The 25,231-nt window shown below is 35.5% G+C and overlaps 4 protein-coding genes across 4 annotated transcripts; all 4 read left to right on the forward strand.

The window, feature by feature from the left end:
* The first annotated feature begins 4,964 nt into the window (after nt 1-4,964).
* Nucleotides 4,965-6,494, forward strand: LOC145564858 (F-box/FBD/LRR-repeat protein At1g13570-like). The gene is made up of 4 exons (XM_081625028.1): nt 4,965-5,320; nt 5,532-5,829; nt 5,936-6,094; nt 6,222-6,494. The coding sequence occupies exons 1-4, from the start codon at nt 4,965-4,967 to the stop codon at nt 6,492-6,494; spliced, it is 1,086 nt and encodes a 361-aa protein (XP_081481154.1).
* Nucleotides 6,495-10,588: 4,094 nt separating this feature from the next.
* On the forward strand, nt 10,589-12,065 carry LOC145564859 (F-box/FBD/LRR-repeat protein At1g13570-like). Its single transcript, XM_081625029.1, has 4 exons — nt 10,589-11,018; nt 11,277-11,419; nt 11,514-11,672; nt 11,793-12,065. The coding sequence occupies exons 1-4, from the start codon at nt 10,589-10,591 to the stop codon at nt 12,063-12,065; spliced, it is 1,005 nt and encodes a 334-aa protein (XP_081481155.1).
* A 4,816-nt stretch (nt 12,066-16,881) lies between these two features.
* LOC145564860 (uncharacterized) lies at nt 16,882-18,272 on the forward strand. The gene is made up of 2 exons (XM_081625030.1): nt 16,882-18,038; nt 18,269-18,272. Exons 1-2 carry the CDS (start codon nt 16,882-16,884, stop codon nt 18,270-18,272), a joined length of 1,161 nt encoding a protein of 386 aa, XP_081481156.1.
* Nucleotides 18,273-23,099: 4,827 nt separating this feature from the next.
* On the forward strand, nt 23,100-24,811 carry LOC145564861 (F-box/FBD/LRR-repeat protein At1g13570-like). Its single transcript, XM_081625031.1, has 3 exons — nt 23,100-23,999; nt 24,073-24,222; nt 24,539-24,811. Exons 1-3 carry the CDS (start codon nt 23,100-23,102, stop codon nt 24,809-24,811), a joined length of 1,323 nt encoding a protein of 440 aa, XP_081481157.1.
* The last annotated feature ends 420 nt before the right edge of the window (nt 24,812-25,231 follow it).

The raw sequence follows: 25,231 nt of genomic DNA on the forward strand, positions 1-25,231 counted from the left end.
ATAAGACTCTGGATCAGAGAGAAAATCGCACGTTGCCAGACCCAGTTTGTGATTTTGCTCCATGGGAAAACCACTAGGCTTCGCACCTAATAAACCTGTCTCAGAAATAATATCCAGAGTATATTTTCTCTGACATAAGAATAAACCTGCAGAGCTACGAGCCACTTCAATCCCCAAAAAATATTTTAAAGGACCTAGATCCTTCATCTTAAAACAGTCACACAAATAGGCCTTAAAAACAGTCAATGCAGCGGAATCATTCCCAGAAATAATCAAATCATCAACATACACTAAAACTGTAATCTGAGTATGACGAGTAGTATGAGTGAATAGAGAATAATCAGAGTAAGATTGTTTGAAACCATACTGTTTCAAGGCCACGGTAAATTTAGCAAACCAACATCGAGGTGCTTGCTTCAAACCATATAGTGACTTCCTCAATCTGCAAACCAATGCAGGATCCGAGCTCTGAAAACCGGGTGGTAATCTCATGTATACCTCCTCATCCAAGTCATCATGAAGAAATGCATTGTGGACGTCCATTTGGTGAATTTCCCAATTTTTGGCGGCCGCAATAGCAAGAACGGTACGAACCGTTGTCATCTTAACAACCGGAGCAAATGTCTCATCATAATCTACACCTTCTTTCTGATGATTCCCGTATACCACCAAACGAGATTTGAGGCGCTCAACTTCACCATTAGAAAGAAACTTGGTCTTATAGACCCATTGACACCCTAGAGCCTTTTTACCAGGGGGAAGAGGCTCCAAAGTCCAAGTACCATTGCTCTCTAAAGCTCGAATTTCTTCATTCATGGACTTACGCCATCCTTCAAATTGCATAGCATCTTTGAAAGTTGTCGGATCCTTAGTCTGAACAACAGCTGAAATAAACTTCCGATAATTCACAGAAAAAATTGTCATAATGTATATAATGTGCTAAAGGATAAGGAGTACCTGGAGACTAATTGGAAGACGGGGATGGACTATTAGCAAAAACCGAATGAGTGACATAGTCACGAAGCAAGACCGAACGATATTTCTCCCTGAACCCACGACCCATATCAGACTGCTGGTCCGTGGCATTTGTGGGTGGCTGCTGCCCCACAGTGTGCTGGTGCGGGGTGTTGGGGCTGACAGCGTGCTGTGTGGCACGGCTGCTGCTGTCCTGCAGTGCCGAGGCAGCGTCCGCAGCATTTCCAGCAGGTTGGGCAGAGCTGGAATGCTGGGGGCTGCTCGGTGTACCTGCGGCAGCTGGCTGGGTGCCCCCTCTACCGTAGACTCATCCCCAAAAGGCTCAAAAACTGCCCCACTTTCAACATCCTCATAAAACCCCGCAAAATCAATATGCACATCTTCCGACATAATATGCATCCCCACATCAATATTACTGTCCTACGGACACCCAAACGGAAAAATATCTTCCACAAATTTCACATCATGAGAAACAAAAAATTCTTTACTCTCAAGATCATATAATCTCCACCCCTTCTTCCCAAAAGGATACCCCAAAAATACACATTTTCGACTCCGACTAGCAAACTTATCCCCCTTAGTTTTTTTGTTATGAGCAAAACATAAACATCCAAATGTACGAATAGCATCGAACGAAGGAGGTTTATTGAATAGGAGTTCAAAAGGAGTTTTGTTTTGTAAGAGAGGTGTCGGGGTACGGTTAATTAAATGAGCGGCGGCCAAAACACATTCACCCCAAAAATATATAGGTAATTTGGCTTGAAATCTCAAGGCTCTCCCAACATTAAGAATATGTTTATTTTTTCGTTCTACTCTCCCATTTTGTTGAGGGGTTCCGACACAAGAGGTTTGAAAAATAATACCAGTAGCAACAAAAAAATCAATCAAGCAATTAAATTCGGTTTCATTATCACTTTGAACAATTTTAATTGTTTGATTAAATTGTCTTTCAACCATAGCAACAAAGGCCATAAACATTTGAAACACCTCAGTTTTATCAATTAACAAGTAAATCCAACACAACTCTTGAATAATCATCAACAATAGTAAAAAAATAACGAGCTCCACACGACGAAACATGTCTATATGGACCCCATAAATCACAATGTATTTTCTCAAAAATTCTAGAAGATTTATTGTCACTCAAAGGAAATTTGTCTCTAGGATGCTTAGCACGAAAACATACTTCACAATTTTTATTTAAACTACTCTTATTATTGCTAATATGCGGAAGCAACTTAACTACTTTTTCCGACGGATGCCCCAGTCTTCTATGCCAAAGCTCCAATTCTGACGACGCTTCAACCACATACACACCTTGCACCACATCCGGTTTGCTAAAGAAATAATATAGTCCATCTCGCCTAAGACCCGTTCCAATCAGCTCCTTCAGTCGGTCCTGTATAGCACACATATATGAGTTAAATAGGACAACAACATATAATTGATCACTGAGTTGCGTAACAGAAATTAAATTGCAATTGAGATTAGGCACAAAAAGAACTCCAGTGATAGTAATTTTATCGGACAATCGGACCGAGCCTTCCAAAGTGGTGAGCACACTTTCACCATTGGGCAAACCAACAGGACACTCAATGTTACGAGTGTCAAATAACCAAGATGAGTTACCGGTAACGTGATGAGTTGCTCCGGTATCAATGATCCAACAAGAGGCATCAAACTTACCATTTAGACGGTTGTCAGGAATATTAGTATTACCCAAAAATCCCGAAAGCACCTTCCATTGTTCGACAGTAAAAGCTTGAGTGGAGGAGGATTGTGCGGCAGGATTAGAAGTGTTATGGGAGTCCCCTGCAGCCGTAGCATGAGCACGTGCCCCCCTACTGTGCTGCCCTGCGGAAGAAGCTTTCTGGCCTGCATTCCAGCCCGCAGGATAGCCCACAATTTCGAAGCAATTATTGGGGTCGTGCCCCTTCCTCTTGCAGTGAGGGCATGGAGCACGAAACCAACAATTAGAGACCTCATGCCCTTGTTTCTTACAATGAGAGAAAACAGAGCCCCGCCCATTGTTAGCACGAACAGCAAAACCGAGAGCATCAGGTGGTTTGGCTTCGGTGTCCTGCCTAGCGTTGCGAACGCGCTCTTCTTGAACCGCCAATTGATATGCCCTATCCAGACTTGGTAAGGGATCTTGTGACAGAATGTTCGAGCGAAGAGAAGAATAGAAATCCGAGTACAATCCCATCAAGAAATCATGTAAACGAGACTGATCACGCCTTTGTTCATGGAGTCGACCCGCCGTACACGAGGAACAACAAGTACACAAAATAAGGGGTTCGTGATGATCCAATTCATGCCACAAAGCATGTAATTTCCCATAGTATACAGAGACAGCCATGTTTTAGTTTGTTCACACCTTGCAAGAGAAGAACGGAGTTGCTGAATTCGAGGCCCATTAGTCTGAGCGAAGCATTTGCGGAGGTGATCCCAAAACGGTTTGACTTCTCTGAATTTCGAAAGGGAAGATTTAATTTCAGGATCAATTGTATTTGAAAGCCAAGAAATCAACATTGCATTTTGGAAGTCCAATCGGACTTGGTACAGGGAGACTCCGGCACTGTAATCGTACCGTCAAGAGACACAAATTTGCGTCGGGCTTCTAAGGCAGTCTGAATATCGGCTGCCCATTCATCATAGTTGTCCCCTTTGAGACGAGTCGGAGTAATATAATCGCCAGGCCTATCTTGAGGTCCTAGAAAATATGGTGAATTGGGTTCTATTTTGGTTGGTGGTGGTGGCGGTGGTGGTACATCGTCACCAGGCATGGTGGTTTAGAAAAAAAATCAAAGGAAAATCCTTGCTCTTGATACCATGAAGAAATAGAAAGATATTGCTTCCTTCTCATTAATCACCTTGGGAAATATATAGCAAATACAAGTCCTAGCTAGTCCTAGTATCGCAAGATAACTTAGGATCTTCGGAAATTAACTAAAATAGAATATGGAAATATTATCATATCAAATTAAATATTCTATCATATCTCAATACAATTCGAAAGTGGGTGTGAAGGTTATGAAAATTTATGATGACGAGGTATTTGGGGATGGAATATTGTGACAATGGATCTAGAAGGAGAGTTACTAATTATTACCACCTTTCAAACACACTTTAAATTACTCATCTTGAACTTTGATAGTGGGCTTGTTTGGTTTTGGCTTTTGGCTTTTGGCTTTTGGCTTTTTGGTTTGGTACAACCAATTTATGTGTTTGGTAAATTAATTTTTTGTTTTGCTAAAAAGCCAGCTTTTCTGCCAAAAGCCAAAAATTAGTAAGATTAGCTTTTTGGAATCTGCTTTTGGTTTTTCATCATTAAAATTACTTCTATGTCCTTAATTTTCACTAATAATTAATAATGGGTTGTGAAATGTAAATATCAAATATAGATTGGGAGGGGATCCAACATTGTCAGAGAAAGTGTCAAATAAATGTGGTGGGAAACCTTGAACTGTGTTCTTGTTTCATCAAGTCAAGAAACTATTATGAATTTTTTGGGAAGGAAAAACAGAAATGGCGGTGAAAGAAATAGAAAATGCTGTGGACTAGGTAGTCAAATAAAGGAAAGTACAGAAATGTGCTAATCACAGCTAATGTCTGTATGAGAAGTCCTTTGGGTTGTTTTTCTTTTCAATTTCAGACAAAAATTAGTTAAATCTGAAAGAGTCTAAGATTGATCATGTTAGAAATTTACAAAAAGGAGCACTGGAAAGGAAAATTAAAAATAGAAGAATTATCAGCCTTTCTTAAGAGTAATATCTATAGTCCTTTGGGTTGTTTGACTAATATCTATTTAATGTAAGAGTCAAGGGGCTAGAGGCCTACATTATTACTTCATTGAATGTGATCCTTACTCTTGAATTGCATTTATAAAACATTGAATGAAAGCTACCTCTTTTATTCTATAGATCCCACTTCCGATTTTTATTTACTTAGTTTCCTATACTTGTCTATGTCTTAGATTCAACAACAACATGTTGGCAGTTGGGTTTGCTAGAAAATGCATCAAAACTACTACGGATAGAATCAGCAACTTGCCTCCAAATTTGACAAAACAGATCCTAGAATGCTTACCTCTGCAAGAGGCAGCAAGAATGAGCATCCTATCGAGCCATTGGAGGCAAAAATGGGCCTTGATTTCACAACTTATATTCGATGAGGGATTTTTTTCTAACATTCTGAAGCATAGAACAGAAACAGCCGACATTTCATTGGCTTACTCAAAAGCTGTCAATGATATTCTTTTTAGTCATGTTGGCCCAATATCTAAGCTTGTTCTTTACCTTCCTTCTTGGTTTCCGAAAGAAATAGACTTATGTCAATGGATAAGGTATGTTCGAGCTAATGGTGTTCACAATTTCACTCTTGTGTATGATCGAGATCCAGAAAAGAACTTGCCTGCTAGTTTTTTCTCTTGTGTGGGCTTGACACATTTGACACTTAAAGGGATGCAAACTCATCTCCCTTCCTCCAAATTTTAGGGGTTTTCCGTGCCTTGTTAGTCTAAACACTAGTATAGCAACCTGTGTGCATTCTCCTAGCACTAGTATAGATGCTAATGTGTTGGAAACTCTTATTTCCAAATGTCCACAACTTCAAAGCCTCTATCTGCTTATCATTGGTCCACAAGTTAATTTGTCTATTCGTGCTCCAAATTTGGAGGACCTGTATGTGGAAGGCCTGCTTTCTGAATTGTGTCTGAAAGGAGACACAGTGATAACCAAACTAACCCTGGATGTTGACTTTGATAAACCGTCGCTACAGAACAGACACATGAGTGAGATCTTCACTTGCTTGACTAATGTTGAAAAGCTTGTTCTAAGGGAGCGCTTTTGGTGGGTGGGTAAAGTGACCTTTAAAAGTTGAATGTCGTAACTAATCATTTACTTTTTTTTGTTAAAAGTTTCTTTAGTAGCTGCTCAATAATGTTATGTTTAATTTGCAGAGAATTAGAAGCTATGATTCGCCCAAAAAATTTCCAAGCAAATTGGAACAGCTACGAACTCTGAAACTAGAAGGGATGACACTTCATCGTCAGTGGACCATCTCTGTTGCTCTTTCCTTGTTTGTAAGCTGCCCTCATTTAGAGCAGCTATACATCAAAGTAAGTTTTCACTGTTTTTCTGTTTTCTTGTTTATGAGCTCCCCTGTTAAATTTAAGTAACCACAACATATGCATCAAGTTTCGCACATCTTTGTTAACATCTATAATTTTATCTTTATGAATTTAGGCTTCAAAACTGTATGCAGTCTCAGATCAGCCGCCTTCAGATAAGATCGAAGGTTCTTGCATCCTTCCTTGCCTCAAAAATGTGCAACTCTTTGGTATTTCTGGGCTGACTGGTGAGTTACAGCTTATAAAGTTTCTACTAGCATACTCTCCTTTGCTGGAGGAAATAGCAATTGAACTCAGTACGACAATTGGAGGAGCTGCAGAAAAGTTCGATTTTGCCAAGGAGACTGTGCGATATCATAGAGCCTCAACTAATGTAATAACGTATTAAAAACTCCGTTTTCATTCACCTACAATCAGTTTTCATTCGCAATCATTAATTCTCTAATTCTCTCTTAATCATTCACCAATCCTCATCAAGTTTTCTTGATTATTTCATCTCTCTCTCTTTCTTTTCTAAACTTTGTTTTCTCATACAAAATTCCGCATTCATTAGATCTAGAAACACCTAGCCATATTCGAAGCTGCCTTCGCCCTAGACGTGAAAGGTTTAATTTCTGAGGGTTTGGTCCCAAATCTCTCTTTCAATTATTTAATTTAATTGTTTGTTTATTATTTTCCTTGAAGTTACTAACGTGTGTATTTTGTTATTAGATTGAGGTACGAAGCATCAAAGTAAGTGCTTTAATTGATTTATTGATATTATGATGTAGAAATCATGTTTATATTGTTATTATGATATTCCTAGTATCATGTCTAGGTTAATTTTAATATTAAATATGATGCCTTTTATTCTCTTCCTAATATTTATGATTGTTAGTATCATGTTAGGGTTAAAGATTTGATTTTTATTGCTTAGTGACATGCTAGGGTTTGTTATTAATCTTGTTAGTATCATGCCTAGGATCTTGCTATTTTTATTATGCTTTAATATTAACATGAACATGATTATGATTATAGTTGTTATAATTTATGATGATTGTGAATATTATTGTTATCATTATTTTGATGATGATTATTTTATTTTTATGTTGCTTAATTATTTATTTTTTATTGCTTGATCACACTTTTCATGCATGTTTAAAGGGAATTGGTACTTGTAATCACGCTTAATAAGATAATTAATAATCTTGTTTAGGGTTAATATGATTATAATTCAAGTGATCACCAATAATAGTTTGTTTGTGCATTAATATTCAACCAACATAGATTAAACAGGTTTAGGGTTAATCTATAGATTGTATGTTAGTCAGAAAGCGCTCATGAATACGATCAGAATAAAGTAGAGGCATATTATTAGGGCATGTTCAATCTCTTTTAGGTTGGATTTGTACCTTCATCCCCGAACCCTTATTTAGTTCTAGACCTTATGGAGTTGACGATCTCTTGGATCGTTAAGGGGTGTAACCTTCATCCTATGAACGGTTTACAAGTTCCTTATAAACTTGTTGGCGACTCTTTTGCTCTATCTTTTTCCCTTTTGGACGCCACCGTACTTTAGTGTATGACCACAGTGGGATTCAAGCTAGTGGGATTTTAAAGGCTTGAAATTATTCCCTACAACTGCCCGAAACCGACCGACCCAAATGAGAACCGAACCTATTAAAAACCGATTTTTTTGAAACCGAAAACCGACCCGAACCGTATTTTAGTAAACCCGAAACCGAATCGACCCGAATAATGTTAAACCGTATAAGAACCGAACCCGTTAACAAACCGAACCGAATATAAACCGAACTGAAAGAAAACCGAACCGAAAAAGAACCGAACCGTATCTAACCCGAAACCGGTTCCAATGCAACCCGAATCCGTTTAAACTGGCAAAAAAACCGCTTACACCGAACCGTTAGTAAACTGCTACCCATTTGCACCGAACCATTTAAAAACCGAACTGATTGTAAACCGAACTGGTTATAAACCGAATCGTTTATGAACCAAACCGCTTCTAAATCGAACCGTTTACAAACTTTTTTTATATAATTAAATGGTTTTTTTTTTTACGGGGATATAATTAAATGGATTAAATATTAGAAATCTTAGAATATTTTTGTAAAAATAGCAAGGTAAATCATTCATTAAGGTCTTAAGGATAATCAGTGTTCACAAACAAGAGCAAAACAAGCAGGCTCAGGCCCTGCCTCAAACTATTAGCAACACTACTGCCTCTAGTCATGTATACATTTGAGGTGATGAAACCAAATGAACAAAAAGCTTGTAATATTAAGTACCAAGGCTTGGCTGAAGGCGTAATAAATAAAATTAATTCACATAGACTATTAAGCATATGATTACATTGATTATGTGAGTAATAATGAAATAAAGATGGGAGTGTGCTAGTGACATGAATATACTATTAGGCTATGTTTTAATTCAGATTCAACTATAATTTAGTAAACTTGAAATGAAACCGATATGAATAACGTTAAAGTGGTTAAACAATCGAAGAACCGAACCAGTTATAAACTGAACCGAAAAAGAACCGAACCAGTTAAAACTGAACCGAAAAAGAACCGAACCAGTTATAAATTGAACCAAAAAAGAACCGAACTGTTTCTAACCCGAAACCGTTTCCAACCCGAAACTGTTTGAACCGGGATAAAAACCGTTTACACCGCACCGTTAACAAACCGCAACCCATCTGTACCGAACCGTTTACTACCCGGACTGTTTACAACCCGAACCGAATTAAAACCGCTTAAATATAAACCGAAACCGAATCGAACCGATAACTATTTAAACCAAACCAAAACCGACCCGTGAGACGATTAAACCGATTCCAAATCGACCCGATTAAATACCGAACCGGTTTCAAACCGAACCGAAACCGAACTGTCAAACCGTTTTGACAGTGCTAGATATAGGCGATAATGGCTTTCATGAACTTTCTTTCACCATTAGGCATAACCGCATAATACGTTAGCGGAATTATAAAGGCTTAGGATTATAAAGTAGAATGTACCGTTATCCACTGTGGGAATACTAGCAATCATAAAGTGGAAATATGCCAATCATATTGATCTACTTATGGAGATTGTGTATGCGATTGTTGGCCAGAAATCATCATCTTAGTAGAATTAATTTGAGAGGATGGTTAAGGGGAAGGGGAAAGAAGAAAGGGTTTTTTTTTTTGAAGAAGAAGTTTAGTTTAGTCAATGGAATTGATGGTGTAGATATAACACTTAAAAATTAATGGTCATGATAAAATGATTATGATGGCTACATAATTAGTGTAGCCACTGCAAAATTGTCGGAAGGGCTAAGAATCCAAATATATAGATATAACAATTCGACACATTCTCGAATCGTTGTCTCATACAATTTTTTGAGTGGATCCGTCGTCGCTTCGCAATTTTGTAAGAATGTAAATTCTTGTGTTGATTCCGTAACCCGAATCCGAACCATAATCAATCGTAGCCCCGCACAATCGGAGACCAAATTAAACATAAATAAAACCTTGTCTTTTGAAGGAATCCGAAAAACCTTGTCTTTCAAAGGAGATCGAAAAAACTTTGTCTTTCGAAGGAGATAAACCCCTTCTTTTGAGAGAAACATTATTGTAACCTAAGAAACAAAAACTTAAAAGAAAATAAAGGTTGAGGCTTTCCACCGGTGAAATCCAATGGAATTCCCTTCAAAATTGACAAAAGATGCTAGAGTTTAGGAGAGAGAAGAGAGAGAGGAGGCTATGTTTTTTTTTTTTCCTTGCATAAACCAAGTAGTATCTATCTAATAATACAACATTTGTAATATCAATTACATTCAAAAGCACAAAATCACTCAATTTTAATTACGAAGTATTTTTTTATTTTCTAGTTTTTGTATCAAAAGTTTTAGCCTTTCATTTTCAAGCCATGTATCAAAAGAATCAAATTAAATTGAGTGGATTATGTTAAAGACGATGATTAGCAGTGTCCATTTACGGAGTAACATACGTACATTAATGTAGACCCTTCAACTTCACAAAAAAATTAGCCAAATCTACTGCTAGCCATTTAATACGGAGTACTATACATTTCATACATATGAAATGAAATATTAAACGTTGCAAAATATTCCTCCGTAGTAATTTTCGACTGATGCAAGTATGAGTCAGACTTACTCTGTACTATGTAACCAACCAAACGTTCATCCTCTAATTTAATACGTAGTTCTCCATTAATTGATCACACATTTTCAAGGCTAGTACATGAATCAAGACAAACTAACGTTGTGACAATTAATCTAGTGAAAATATCATTAACACAATTTTTTTGAAAATATCATCAAACCTTTCACCTTCAAAAGTACAATACCGGTAATATCGCACAAGTCACTACCTCTCTTAATTTATATAGTCTATAAAATATTTTTACATCTCACAACCTCCTTTATTATTGAGCTTTCTTTGCTTTCTTTCATTCTTGCTTCCATAAATCAATTGATAGTATGTCTGCCGTTGCAGCTTCTATAAACAAGCGAAGCTGTGGAATGGATGCTGATCGAATCAGCAACTTGCCACCTAATTTAACACATAAAATCCTAGAACGTTTACCATTAAAAGAAGCCACGAAGACAAGCGTGTTGTCGCAACATTGGAGGTTTCAATGGGCTACCATTCCACAGATTACACTTGATGAGTCATTCTGTGAGAGCATCCAAGCGGGAAAAAGTGAATCTGCGCATGTCTCATTGATTTACTCAAATGCTGTCAACAATATACTTCTTAGTCGTGCTAGACCGATATCTAAGTTTGTGCTTTATGTACCCTCTTGGTTCCCGGGAGAAACATACATGTGGATGCGATCTGTTTGTACCAATGATGTAAAGGAGTTCACTCTGATGTTTGCTCCTGGTCTGCAAAAGAATTTGCCATCATGTTTGTTCAGTTGTTCGGGCTTGACACATTTGACCCTCATTCGATTCAAATCCCTCTCTCTTCCTCCAACTTTTACGGGATTTCCCTGTCTAACCTATCTTGAATTGGAAACGATAGACAAATATATAGACAGCACAATAAAAATGTTGGAATCTCTAATTTCAAAATGCCCACAGCTAGAGAGCCTCAATCTAACAATTTTTGCGGCGGATAATTTGACAATTCGTACTCCAAAACTTAAGAATTTGCTTTTGGCAGGCATCCTTGATAGTTTTTGCGTAAAAGGAGCTATGCCTTCTATCAAATCACTAGTCTTGGATATTCTTTTGTATCTTCCCGACAGGAACAATATCGACTTGGCAAATGTTGAGATGCTCGTTCTAGGAAGCTTTTTTTGGCGGGTAAGTGATGAATTGAATTTGTTTTGCAACGTAGTATATAACAGTTAAAACTTTTCTTCACTAATCACTTTTTAAGTTTTTGGATTTGCTGCAGTCCTTCCATCATTATAAATCACCAAGAAATTTTACGAAATATTTTGGACAATTGCGAACATTGGATATTGTAGATATACGTCTACGTACTAAAACCCAAATTTCTTTTCTTCTTTACTTGTTGGTGAGCTCCCCAAAGTTAGAGGGCCTATCCATTCAAGTAAGTTTTCCTACTTTTCTAGTGATTCACTCTATTTCAACTCTTCCAAGTTCATTGCCAAGTCCGATTACTTAGTTTTTCGATAACATATTGGATTCGCGTCTGCATTATTATATACAGGTTAATGAAACTAGATATGACAACGATATTCAGTTCCAACACTCTTTCAAATTTCAAAGCCTTAGAAAAGTGAAACTCAGTCGTATATCAGGTTGGTGCAATGAGCTACACCTATTGGAATATATTCTAGCCCATTCTCCAGTCCTTGAAGAAATGACTATTGAGCTCAGTACGAATCTACTAGGCGCTCAAGAAAAGTTTAATTTCGCAATGGAGGCAATGCGATATCGTCGATCCTCACCAAAAGCTGAGATAAAAATCATGACTATGTAAGGTCTTTAATAGATATTGGTGTTTGAATTGTTTGAAATTTTTTATTGCCGAGTTTTGTATTTAATTAAGCACTTAAACAAGGCTTACAACAACATTTTGATTTTGCAAATGCTAAGATCCAATGTACATCTATGATATTGTATACAGAGCAGTAGAAATTATGTGTTAAACTCATTTAGACTCTTAACAATGGCTTTGTTTTTGTTTGTAATCTCAGATGAGTTTCCCAAAATAGAAATTATTACTCCGTATTATTTTATTTTTCGTGCTACATATTATGTTTTACCATATTTTATAAAGTTTTTCAACAATTTAAGAATTTATTCAAATGATTACTCCTCTGCCCTTTATTTTTGCCCTATTGCTATTTTTAAGGTCAACTTTAGAAAATTTAGACCATACATTGTCGTTAATTTATAGGAGATTTTACAAACAAGATTAGCCCCGAGTCTCGGGATGACATCATCATTTTTAAAGTTTTAAGTCTTAAGACATGACTTTGTTTTTTTAATGCATTTAAGAAGCTGAGTCTAAACAAAATCTGAGTTGGAGTCTTGAAAATTCAAAACTCAACTTAAGACTCGATTCTACACACTTTACACCGTGTTTTCCCTATATATACATCAAAAAACAGTGTTTTAATAATAAAAAATTAAAAAAAAACTTTATTTCTCAAATACATTAAAATCTATGTACACTAGATGAAGCCCGTGCGATGCACGGTTTGTTTGAATTTTTTTAAATAATTTTTTTATATATATATTTATGTGCTAAAATTTGTTATATATTTAGATAAAATTCCTAATATCAAAAGATAATATTTTATATTTAATTAATTTAAATTGGAAAATCTTATTCGCCAATTTTGCTTACGTGGCATTTGAATTATTTAATTATAAAAGAGTTTAATAATCTCCTATTTAATTGGTTACCCCTAAAATTTATAATCCTACATGGCACACTGAGAAAATTAGATCCTATGTGGCTCTCTAAAAACTCGGGAAAAAAACTCCCCTTTATATATATATTAGATTTCTTCCAAAAAAAAATGTACGTTGTTTTTAATTTTTTATATACAAAAATCATATTGTTTGTTTTATTTTATCTTTTTTGAAAGAAGTCCTAAAGGACATTAAATTTCATTAATAATAGCCTACGACATCTACAATTGACAATTAACGATAATGAAAACAAATTTAGCAAAATCAAACAAGAATTAATCGGGGAAGGGCTAAGAATCCAAATACATAAATATAACAATTCAGCACATTCTCGGTTCGTTGTCTCATACAACTTTTTGAGTGGATCCGTCGCCGCTTCACAATTTTGTGAGAAAGAAAATTCTTGTGTTGATTCCGTAACTCAAATCCGAGCCATAATCAATAGTAGCCCCGCACAACCAGAGACCAAATTAAACACAAATAAAACCTTGTCTTTCGAAGGAGCCCGAAAAACCTTGTCTTTCGAAGGAGATCGAAAAAACCTTGTCTTTCGAAGGAGATAAACCCTTTCTTTCGAGGGAGACATTATTGTAACCTAGAACAAATTAAAAAACTTGAAAGGAAATAAAATTTGGGGCTTTCCACCTACTAGTAGAAAAAGGCTCATTTGCGTCGCCATATTTGCGTCACTCATTCTAAAGAACGAAGCAAATGTGTTTTTACCATCCTTTAAAGTTATTTGCGTCGCTTGTTATTAAAGAAGCGACGCAAAAAACAAGTGTATGTTAGCTTTCTATCATTTGCGTCGCTCTTATTTATTGAAGCGACGCAAATAATAAACTTATTTGCGTCACTCATTTACTGACAAGCGACGCAAATAAGGCAGTGAATAAATTGCGTCACTCTTTTAATAAATGAGCGACGCAAATAACAAATTTTCAGCATTTCAGATTTTGTTATTTGCGTCGCATTTTTATTATAAAGTGACGCAAATAACTCTGTTGCACTTTAGGTTATTCATTCTGCGCTTTTTTGACCTTAGCTTTTCACGTCTACCTTTCACTAATTCACTAAACATAAAGAAAAAAACAGAGTTGCTTCTACAGAAAACAGCAATTCGACCCTTCAATCCAACAAATTCGCCCAAAAAACACCCACAAATTCGCCCAAAAAACTGCAATTCCCCAGCAAATTCAACATCTAAAATCGCAATCAAGTTCAACACCCATAATCGGCAGCAAATCCGAGCAATTTCGAGCAAAAATTTAGACCAAAAACCCTAATTAATTCGAACCCTTAAACCCCAGAAAAATTGATTATTTTCGACCAAAAATCCCCCATTTCGAGCAAAAAATGTACTCAATTCCATACGAATTCGAACCCTAGAAACCCCAAAAAATTCAATTAAAAATCCTGCTGAAAAAATTCGAGCAATAACTGAAATTTTCGAGTGGAAAAATCGCTTAATTTCGCCCCCAAAAACCCGAAGAAGTTCAAGCAAATTACAGCAATGTTGAATTTTTGAATTTTCGAGTGGAAAAATCGCTTAATTTCGCCCCCAAAAATCGATTTCGGCTTGACATTGTTGAATTTTTGAAATCAATTTCACCTATGGTAAGATTACTTCTATTTATGTTCAATCTTTTCATGGTAGATAGAATGTAGCATTTAACTTGAACAATGACTTAGTTTAATTTCAGGTTTAGTGTTAGTTCACTAATTAGAATTTATATGGCAGATTTAATTGAATTTTTATAATTTTCAGTCATTGAATTTTCGTTTGAGCATATTGCATACTTGTGAATTTCAGTCATTGAATTTTTTAAGTCAATTTTCATCTGAGCATATTGCATAGTCATTGAATTTATATGGCTGTTTTGCAATATACTACTGGTTGCTTGTTTGCATCTTTGAACAGTCTGTAGAATAGCATAGTCATTTGAGCATATTGCATAGTCCCTGAAAACGGATATGTACCATACCGGCATACCCAAGCCTAAATAGCATAGTCAATAACGCATGAATAAATTGTTAACTTTGCAATTTAAGCCAATAGTAACTTTTAAAAACTAAAAAACCGAGAAGGCGTTGCATGATAAGCCAGGCCTCTAGCTTATGTCCTAATAGAGAAGTGATATTGTAATTGGAATGCTAGGCTTAATCATCTGGGATCTTTTCAACATTATGTACGGTATAATTATGGAGCAAATATTGAACTTGTTCTCTTTGGGTCTTTGACCTTTAGAAGTAGGCGGATACTTGTGAAGGTATCACAGCCTCACAGGTTATGTACTCAGCCTTAGTTTTTCTCTGGCGTGTAGGAAATTGTCTTTTACTTTCTCTATGTAGTTTAGTTAAGTAAGGAGCTTATTATTACTTCATGTTATTGGCGTAGGAGTGCAGTCAACTTGACATAGTTGTTAACCTGCAAAGCCTGCTTTTATGCGATCTGTTCTTCCACCTAGTGAAATACTATTGCACTGTTCAAAGCCTGGATACAATTTGCGGTAAAAGTTTTTTGGGGCTTTTTTTTTTTTAAATACCATGGTTTCTTTGAAGTTTCAAACTTCAAACTAAAGTAATTTAATAGATTGTGTTCTTTTACTATGCATAATTGTTAGTGCTCCATTTGTTCTGCAAATTTGTTTGCATTTAGTCTGTAGATTTTTACAGTTGCTGTTTTGCAATATACTACTGGTTGACATCTATGATTCTTTGAATGTCTTATTAAAATTATTTTTTATCATTTAATTTTTTTGTAGGCATCATCATAATGGGCGATGGGAAGCACGAATTGGGCGCGTTTATGAGAACAAGTACCTCTACTTAGGCACTTTCAGTAATGTCCTGAACTCTATTTCTCTCGTGCTCGCTCTTGTTCTATGAGATTTAGGATCACGAGCACACACGCAAATACGTGGTCAGACAAAGTGATTATCATAATCACAGGGACAAAGATACTTAATATTTAGACTGACCCTTTTGGTTTGGTCACTTTCTGTGATCATCATATATAGTATATGTTGTATGTATTCCTGTCCCCTATAAACAATAAGATATAAAGGAAAGAGGATTAAAGAATAGAATCAATGCCGAATAACAACTTTTATGTCACATGGAAGATTAAGTTGAATCAACTATGTTGGTTTAATATATGTAATTTTTTATGGCAGATTCTTAATTATGTGGAAGTGAATTCCACAAGTTGCTCGAGGTTCTGGTTGTGGACAAACGATTAAGGCGGTAGTACGCATACAAGATTGTCTTCACTTGTGGTATATATATCTGAACCATTCTTTGCAATATTAAATTATTTGTTCTGGTTGGTATAATGATTGTGAATTGTATGAGATTTTTAATTGTGATATAATTGATTGGAATTGCAATAATACTTGCATCATTGGCTTAGATACCCGTTCAGGGCTTACTCATTAGGAGTAAGTCTTGAATAGTCCCCGGTTTGGGACTGTTCTTGAATGTTCTATCTCATTTAGGTGATAACTACTTGAATTGTTTTGGGTCTAAGAAGATCATGGCTCACTATTTCCCGATTGTTCTCTGGGTACATATGTTGATAGCCGATTATCTACATTGTGTGCTTGGAGAACTATAGGGAAATGCTGCCGGATTTTCTTTAGAACCAAACTTTACAAGTAGTTATTAGTGAGATAGGACATTCAAGAATGGGTTAGGTTGGAGTGATAAGGACCTTATTGGATCATCCGGAGTTACATTTACATGATATAAACTTTGAATGAAAATGGTTGATGCCTTATATTCTTGTTTATAGTTAAGGAGCTATATATGTTACAAAATATACACATTATCTTAAAATTAATTTTGTTATTCAGTGGTTGAAAATGGATCGAAGTTGGATGTATGGTAAACGAAATTGTACAAGTTTTTTACGAGGAATTGAAGAGTTTAGCACTGTTGCCTTAAAACACCAAACAGAGAATGAATCAAAGATTATTCTTTGTCCTTGTTGTGACTGTAATAATTCGAGGGGATATCGTGATATAGTTGATATTAAAGATCATCTAATTCGTTGTGGGTTTAAAGAAAACTACACGAGGTGGACATGGCATGGTGAGAGCATATATATTGAGGCAAGTTCTAGTTATTGTCCAAGGGAAGATGAGAATCATTGTGATGATGATAATGAACACCAAGGTGAGGATATCGATACAGCTGATGATATTGGTGTTGAAAGTGAGAGTGAAGTGGAGAAGGACAGGATAGATGAAATGATGCATGATGTTGAAGACCATTTCACAGAGTGTCCCCAGACATATGATAGTATTTTGAGAGCTGCTGAAACCCCGTTATATCCTGGTTGTACAAAGTTCACTAAACTTGGTGCTATTATGAAGTTATTCAACTTAAAGGCGAGCAATTGTTGGACCGACAAGGGTTTTACGCAGTTGTTAGAAGCCTTAGTAGAAATGTTTCCCGACGGGAATGAACTTCCAAACTCCACCTATGAGGCCAAGAAACTTATGTGCCCCTTGGGTATGGAGTATGAGAAGATACATGCTTGTCCCAATGACTGTGTGTTGTATCGAAATGAGTATGCTGATTTGCATGAGTGTCCAAGGTGTGGAGTTTCTCGTTACAAGATGAATGATACTGGTGAGATGTGTAAGAAAGGGTCTCCGGCTAAGGTATTATGGTATCTTCCAATTATACCGAGATTTAGGAGACTCTTCTCGGATGAAAAAACTGCAAAATTATTGAGGTGGCATGCTGATGGGAGGAAGAAAGATGGGTTAATGAGGCATCCTGCTGATTCCCCGCAATGGAGGAACATTGATCGAAAGTTAAAGGACTTTGGTGAAGAAGATCGAAATCTTAGGCTTGGTCTTAGTACAGATGGAATGAACCCATTTGGGACACTAAGTACCCAATATAGCACCTGGCCGGTTCTTCTAACTATCTACAATTTGCCTCCTTGGTTATGCATGAAGTCTAGATACATTATGTTGTCCCTTCTAATATCTGGGCCTAAACAACCTGGAAATGACATTGATGTGTATCTAGCGCCTCTCATTGAAGATTTGAAATTGTTGTGGAATGAAGGTGTCCAAATGTTTGATGCATATAGTAAAACCAATTTCACTTTACGTGCCATGATTTTTTGTACGATAAATGCATAAATTGCTTATTATTGTATAAATTGCTTATTATTGTTATGTGTTCAAGTTTATAATTTAAAAATGATATAAATCGATGTCTTAATTTATTTATGTCTTTTTTTTTCAGGTAAGTAATAATGGAGGATGAGGATTTGCATAATCGTTCCATGTCTTTGCAAAGTGAGGAAGATGAGCCACACAATCAATCACAATCAGAGCAACAAACAACCGACTCTCAGAAGAAGAAAAAGAAGCCAAGAGGTCCTTCAAAGGGCCTAAAATCCATGCCTGGGGTTCCTAGAGTGCTTGAATGGGATGAATTGTGTCGACCCATTGGAAAGTGGGCAAAAGCATACAAAATTCATGTTGGTGAAATAAGTCGTGCAAAGGTGTCTATATTGTATAAAGATTGGAATCAAGTTCCACAAGGAATAAAAGACACTTTGTGGGAAGATGTTAAGGTAATATTCACTATTATATGTTAAATGTTATACTATTATATTATCATTTTGACATTATTTGAATATGATGAAATTATTTACTAACTTTTTTTATTTTTTTAATTTTTTGCGTAGAGAGAGTTTCAAATCGAAGAAGATGAAGACAAGAAAAAAAAGGTCCTATGCACTTGTGATAAAACTTGGAGAGATTTCAAAACAAAATTGGTCAGTGGTTGGATCACATGTACCAGGAATATGCCGAAGGAGAAAAGAATGCCGTATGTACTCTATGATTTCATATCTGAGGATATGTGGAAAACATTTGTGAAGGAGCATACTACAGATGATTTTAAGGTTTGTGTGTATTAATATCAATGGTCATGCGGGTTATTAATACTTTGTTAACGGATTCTTATGTACTAATCTTCATTTATGCTCGTGAAAATAGGAAATCAGTGAGAAGGCAAGACAAAGCCAGTCTTTCAACGAATACCCTCACCATTTAGGAGCCAAATCATATGGTGAAATGAATAATGTATGGCGTAGAAAAGGGTATATTCCCATGGCATCTTCAGCATCCAGTACTTCATCTTGTTCTTCGGTTGTGTCTAGTTTGCCGGATAGGACATATGCTTGGCTTCTAGCAAGATCAATAGAAGATGATAAGGGAAATCCTTATTTGCCGGATGAGAAAACAAGAGAGGTGAAAGAATCCATTGTAAGTATATAATAAGTCCGTATTTCAATTTTGAATATATTTTGTTAAGTTTATGTATTGCAACCAAAGTTTTCTAACTTGACGTCATTGTGTAGGATAATTGGAGAAAGCAACAAGCTGAAGGAAACTTTGTTCCTAATAGGCATGATGATATCTTATCTCGTGCCCTTGGGAAAAAAGATCGTAAAGGTCGGGCAATAGCATTTGGCAGTGGAATTGGCATTAAAGCTGTATGGGGATCCAGAGAGAGGCGTAGTGGCCGACGGGGTAGGGAATTCGGAGATGATGAGATGGAAGAATTAGAGGAAAGAGTAGCCCGGAGGGTACGAGAGGAGACTATGCAGGAGATGGATTCTAAAATGGATTCCATGGTTCAAGAGAAGTTTATGTTATTTGCTAAACAGATTGGTATTCAAATTCCAACTGAAATGATAGAAATGAATAACATAGGCCAGACGACTCAACAAAATCCTAGTAGTTGCCAATCAGTGGGTGATGATCCATTTGCAAACATACAGGTATCCAAAACTTTGTTATTTTATATTTTTTATCTTTTTTTTTAATGATTTATGACTGCGACATACTTTTAACTTTGTAACTCAGTTTTCTATATTTTTTAATTATGATTTTTTTCTATCTTTGTAAGGAACCGGTTCCTTGTCGGCTATCATTGTTGAAAAATGACTCTGAGAAAGTCATTGTAGCTGAAGGTACATATCATCCGGAGTTAATCCTTGATCATCATAGTAACCTCCTTCCGGATCACATGAGGGTGAGTGTTGATGATTTTTTTGACGAGTTCAAAGAATTCTTGGTTCCAGTTCCTTCTTCAGTCATCAAGAAACTTAAGCATGCTCATGGTACATTTACCCAATGGCCGAAAGACTTGGTTTCACTCATGCATGACAAGGTAAATTATTTTTGTAACAATTTACATATAGTTTGCCATACAAAATATAGCAAATTGTTGAATAGATTTGCTTTACTATTGATTAGGAATTCATATCAAATAAGAACATTGGTAACAACAAAGTGGCCAAAGAAAACATGCAAGACAAACTGAAAGTAGTTGAAAGTGGTCACGAAACAAAAGAGTCCAACACCAATCCAAAAAAAGTTTTTCTTATGGATTATGCTTTGGAAAACTTGTCTCAGAAGTGTGGGTCTTTGAATAGTTTGTTATCTTCATTACCCGAAGGTGAAACTATTAAGGTTAAGGCTGATGCTTGGACCTTTAGTTATGAAGACAGTAAGTACATCATTATCAAACGTGAAGATGTCAATCAACTTCTCATAGGAGCTTGGCTGAATATTTCAGTTTTGCAAGTTTTTATGATGTAAGATATTCAAATTTCACTCTTCCCATATACTTATTTATTACCATTTATAATGTTATTACATGATATATATGTAGGGCCTTGAGTGACTTACTCGATACGGAGGAAGTGGCTTCCATTGGATTCATGTGTCCGGAAATGATTTCAGAAACCTATTTGCATAGTGATGCTGATCGTATCCTACTATACATGACACATGTGATGGAAAAACAAAAATCTAAGCAGTTCATCTTATGCCCATACCATGAAAAGTATAAACTTTGAACTTGTATTTATTTGAACTTTGCAAATTGTTGATATTATTTTACTCTTTTACAAATGTGTGTCTAATTTATTATGTAGGAATCATTGGTTTCTTTTGGTCTTATGCATGGCTAAGCGTGAAGTCATCATCTTTGATTCTGTGAGGCAGAAGCGAAATTTAGCAATTAAGTTTGCAATGACAAAGTAAGTCTAGTTTGTTATTAATGTCATGATTTTATGTGTGTAAGGGTAATATATATGTTATTTGTTTCAAATGTGTAGTGCTTTTCGAAGATTTAAGGCATTAAGTGGACAATCTAGGGGAAGTAAATTGACATGGCATTTGGGACAGGTTACCTTAATTTCTTACCCTAACTTTTAGTTTCTTAATAATTGAAGTATAGCAATTTAATTCAACTTACAAATATATTACATGTAGTGTCCTCAACAATTGGGTGGACGTGAGTGTGGCTACTACGTCATGCGTTATATGTACGAAATACTTGAACATCACCATAGCCGTGAAGATCTTATTCAGGTATGAGTTGTCAAATATTTCATTTTTGTTTGATAAATACAATTTGATGTTAGCTACAATCTTGAATTAAAACTTTCCTCTTGTATATTTGTCGTGTTGATAGGATTTTTCAAGAACTACACCGTACACCGAGGAGGAGATAAATGAGATCCGAGATATTTGGGCAGAGTATTTTATATGTAATGTTGAACTTTAGATTTACCACTTAGCGCATGTTTGACTCTTGTTTTGGATTATAGGCTTGAAATGAAGTAATTTGGTTAATTGGTGTTGGGATGATGAGTATAATGTCTATGATATTGAGATGTAAATTATTGAACAGGTTGTTAATATAATGCCGTCATTCCCAATTTTATGGGTAGGCCAAATTACAAAGGAGACTCTGCCGAAATTTACATTTGCATTATTCAATAATATTGCATTTTAATTTCAATTATATTAGCGTTAGCATATTACTTTATACCTAGGAAAACAAGTACTACAAACATATACAAGGCAATTATTATATTATAATTAAAAAAAAAAATTCACCTCATTTGCGTCACCCATTAAACAAACAAGTGACGCAAATACAACAGTTTTGTATTGTCTACTCAGTCATTTGTGTCACTCCTATATAAACAAGTGACGCAAATAACAAAAAATAAGTTTATTGGAAGAGTCATTTGCGTCGCTTTTTTATAAAGGAGCGACGCAAATAACAAAAAAAGTTTATCTGAAGAGTTATTTGCGTCGCTTGTTTATAAAGGAGCGACGCAAATGACTAAAAATAAGTTTATCAGAAAAGTCATTTGCGTCGCTCTTTTATAAAGGAGTGACGCAAATGACTAAAAATAAGTTTATCAGAAAAGTTATTTGCGTCGCTCCTTTATAAAGGAGTGACGCAAATAACAAAAAATAAGTTTATCTGAAGAGTTATTTGCATCGCTCCTTTATTAAAGATTGACGCAAATAACAAAAAATAAGTTTATCAGAAGAGTCATTTGCGTCGCTTATTTATAAAGGAGCGACGCAAATAACAAAAAATAAGTTTATCAAAAAAGTCATTTGGGTCGCTCCTTTATAAAGGAGTATAATTCAACAATTTCTTATATACAAATGATTCTCTTACAAAAAGTACGATAAAGGTACATATTATCTAAAAGGTAATTAGATGCAAATTTGTGCTATGTACTATACGGTTTTTAGTTAGTTATTGTGATATTTGAATCACTATGATTTTTTTTTAAAGAAAATGCATTAGCTTTAAAGTTTTTACCTACGAATATCAATATTTGCAAAATATGTTGAATTTTTTTTAAAAAAAATTTATAAATATTATCTCTAATATCAAATAATTTGTTTATATTTTTATTGAAAAAAATAATGATTTTTGTTTAATTAAAAATTGTACTCTCTAAACTTCATTATGAATTCAATTCGTTCATCATATGCATTTTGTAGTACATAATATTCTCTCAAGATATGATGATATCTTGAGATATTCAAGTTAAAATAATCAAACCTTTACAAATCCTATCTTTTAGCAAGCAAACAATCCTTAAATACGATAATCATCAAGTCAATGCAATCGCAACAAGAATAACAAAACCAAACAATAATTTCAACCCCCTAACATAAATATGAAAAACTTAAAATTTAGAGAAAAATAGGAACCAACCAAACGTTTATCCCTCTAATAAATGGAGTTCATTCTTAATTCCTTAAACCACCTTTTAATTAAGCGAATTTGTGGAAAGGAAGTTGATCGAATCAGCAACTTGCCATTAGATTTAACACACAAAATCCTAGAATATCTACCAATACAAGAAGCTGTTAAGACGAGCGTACTGTCGAAACATTGGAGGTTTCAATGGGCTTCCATTCCACAGCTTATACTTGATGAGTCATTCTGTAAAATCGTCCAACGGAGAATACTATACGAATCAGCAGATTTCTCATCGATTTACTCAAATGCGGTCAACAATATAATTCTTAACCATGTTGGTCCGATATCTAAGTTTGTGCTTTATGTTCCCGCTTGGTTCCAGGGAGAAACACACATGTGGATACGGCGTGTTTGTGCCAATGATGTCAAGGAGTTCATGCTCGTGTTTGCTCCCGATCTGCAAAAGAATTTGCCATCATGTTTGTTCAGTTGTTCGGGTTTGACACATTTGACCCTCACTGGATACAAGTTCCTCTATCTTCCTCCAGCTTTTAAGGGCTGGACAGATTTGACCCTTTTTCGATACAAAATCCTCGATCTTCCTTCAACTTTTAAGGACTTTCCTCACCTTATTTATCTGAAATTGTATAGCGGGATGAGGATCGAGGCAAAGGTTTTGGAAACTCTAATTTCATGGTGCCCACAACTCGAGAGCCTTCATCTAATGATTATAAATGAAGGGGCAATTTTGAAAATTCAGTCTCCAAAACTTAAGAATTTGTTCGTGAAAGGCTATATTAATCGATTGCACTTGGAGGAAACTACGACTATAAACACACTAGGTCTGGATGTTAACATTCATTCCGGCCTAATCGAGATTTATAATTGCCTTGCCAACGTTGAGAATCTCGTTTTGAAAAAAGAATTTTGGTGGGTAAGTGAACATTATTTTGAAGTCTTATTTCAGCACACAAGTACTATTCTTTTGTTGATTGTTGAATTTGTAGGCACCTGAGTATTCAAGAACAATATCAGTTAAAATGAGACGATTGCGAACTTTGAAGTTGGCAGAGATACTACTATACCATCAATCCCATATGTTTTTTATTCTAAGTTTGTTTGAGAATTCCCCAAAGTTAGAGCAACTAAACATAGAAGTAAGTTTTTGCAACTTAATTATTTCTACCCTTATCTTAATAGATTACTGTTGTTTGAATTTTATTTTAATGTCTAATTTTCTATAAATTATGATAATATATTGTAAAGGCTAATTTGATTAATCTAATAAATTATAAGTTTTTTTTTTTTGTAAGATACTTACAATACTTTTAAAATACTTAACTCGTTTTATAATAAATTAGCGCGCACACATCTTTTGGAGGATTTGTGTATCTTAATTTTCAAGCTTAATTAGCATAAATAACTCTATCGTGAACAAATCATCATATATATTCTTTGCCTTTTTTATTTTAGGTCTCCAAGGCTGTGATCGATGATCATCACTCAATTCCAATTGAAAGATCTTACAACCTTCGACAACTTAGAAAAGTGCAACTGTGTGGTATATCCGGGCATAGCGTTCATCAACAGCTGTTGCAATATATTGTAGCCCATTCTCCTGTCCTTAAGGAAATGAGTATTGAATTCTCTTCAAAGATGGGTCTGGAAGAAAAAAATAATCTGGCACTGATGGTAATGGGTTATCGTCGAGCCTCTGCGAATGCTGAGATAATAATCAAGACTTGATAACAATCATAACTTCATAAGGTCTATAATCAAGGTCTTACAAAAGGCTTCCAACTGTTTAATATGTAAGAATGTTAGTCCATTAGCGAGGGAACTATTTTACTGTTGCAAAACCTTCTTTTGACTCCCATGAATCAGTCGTGTTAAACTCTAGATCGTTATACATACTTAGGGCCTGTTCTCATACGTTGAAGTTCAGTTCAGCTCAGTTCAGTTCAGTTCATTTTTGTTCCGCTCCTAATTTCCTTCTCTTATAAAATATTCATTTCAGTTCAGCTGAGTTCAGTCAATGAGAACAGGCCCTCATTGGCTGCTATAGTGCTATTCGACACTTAATCAAGTAATTTAACTGCCCTTTCCTACCCAAAAAAAGTATCATAATAATATAGTACAAAGTACTTTTATGGTAAGCTACTCTAC

Source organism: Chenopodium album, chromosome 10 (genome assembly GCF_948465745.1).
Source record: "Chenopodium album chromosome 10, dcCheAlbu1.1, whole genome shotgun sequence".
In the NCBI taxonomy this organism is placed as follows: domain Eukaryota; kingdom Viridiplantae; phylum Streptophyta; class Magnoliopsida; order Caryophyllales; family Amaranthaceae; genus Chenopodium; species Chenopodium album.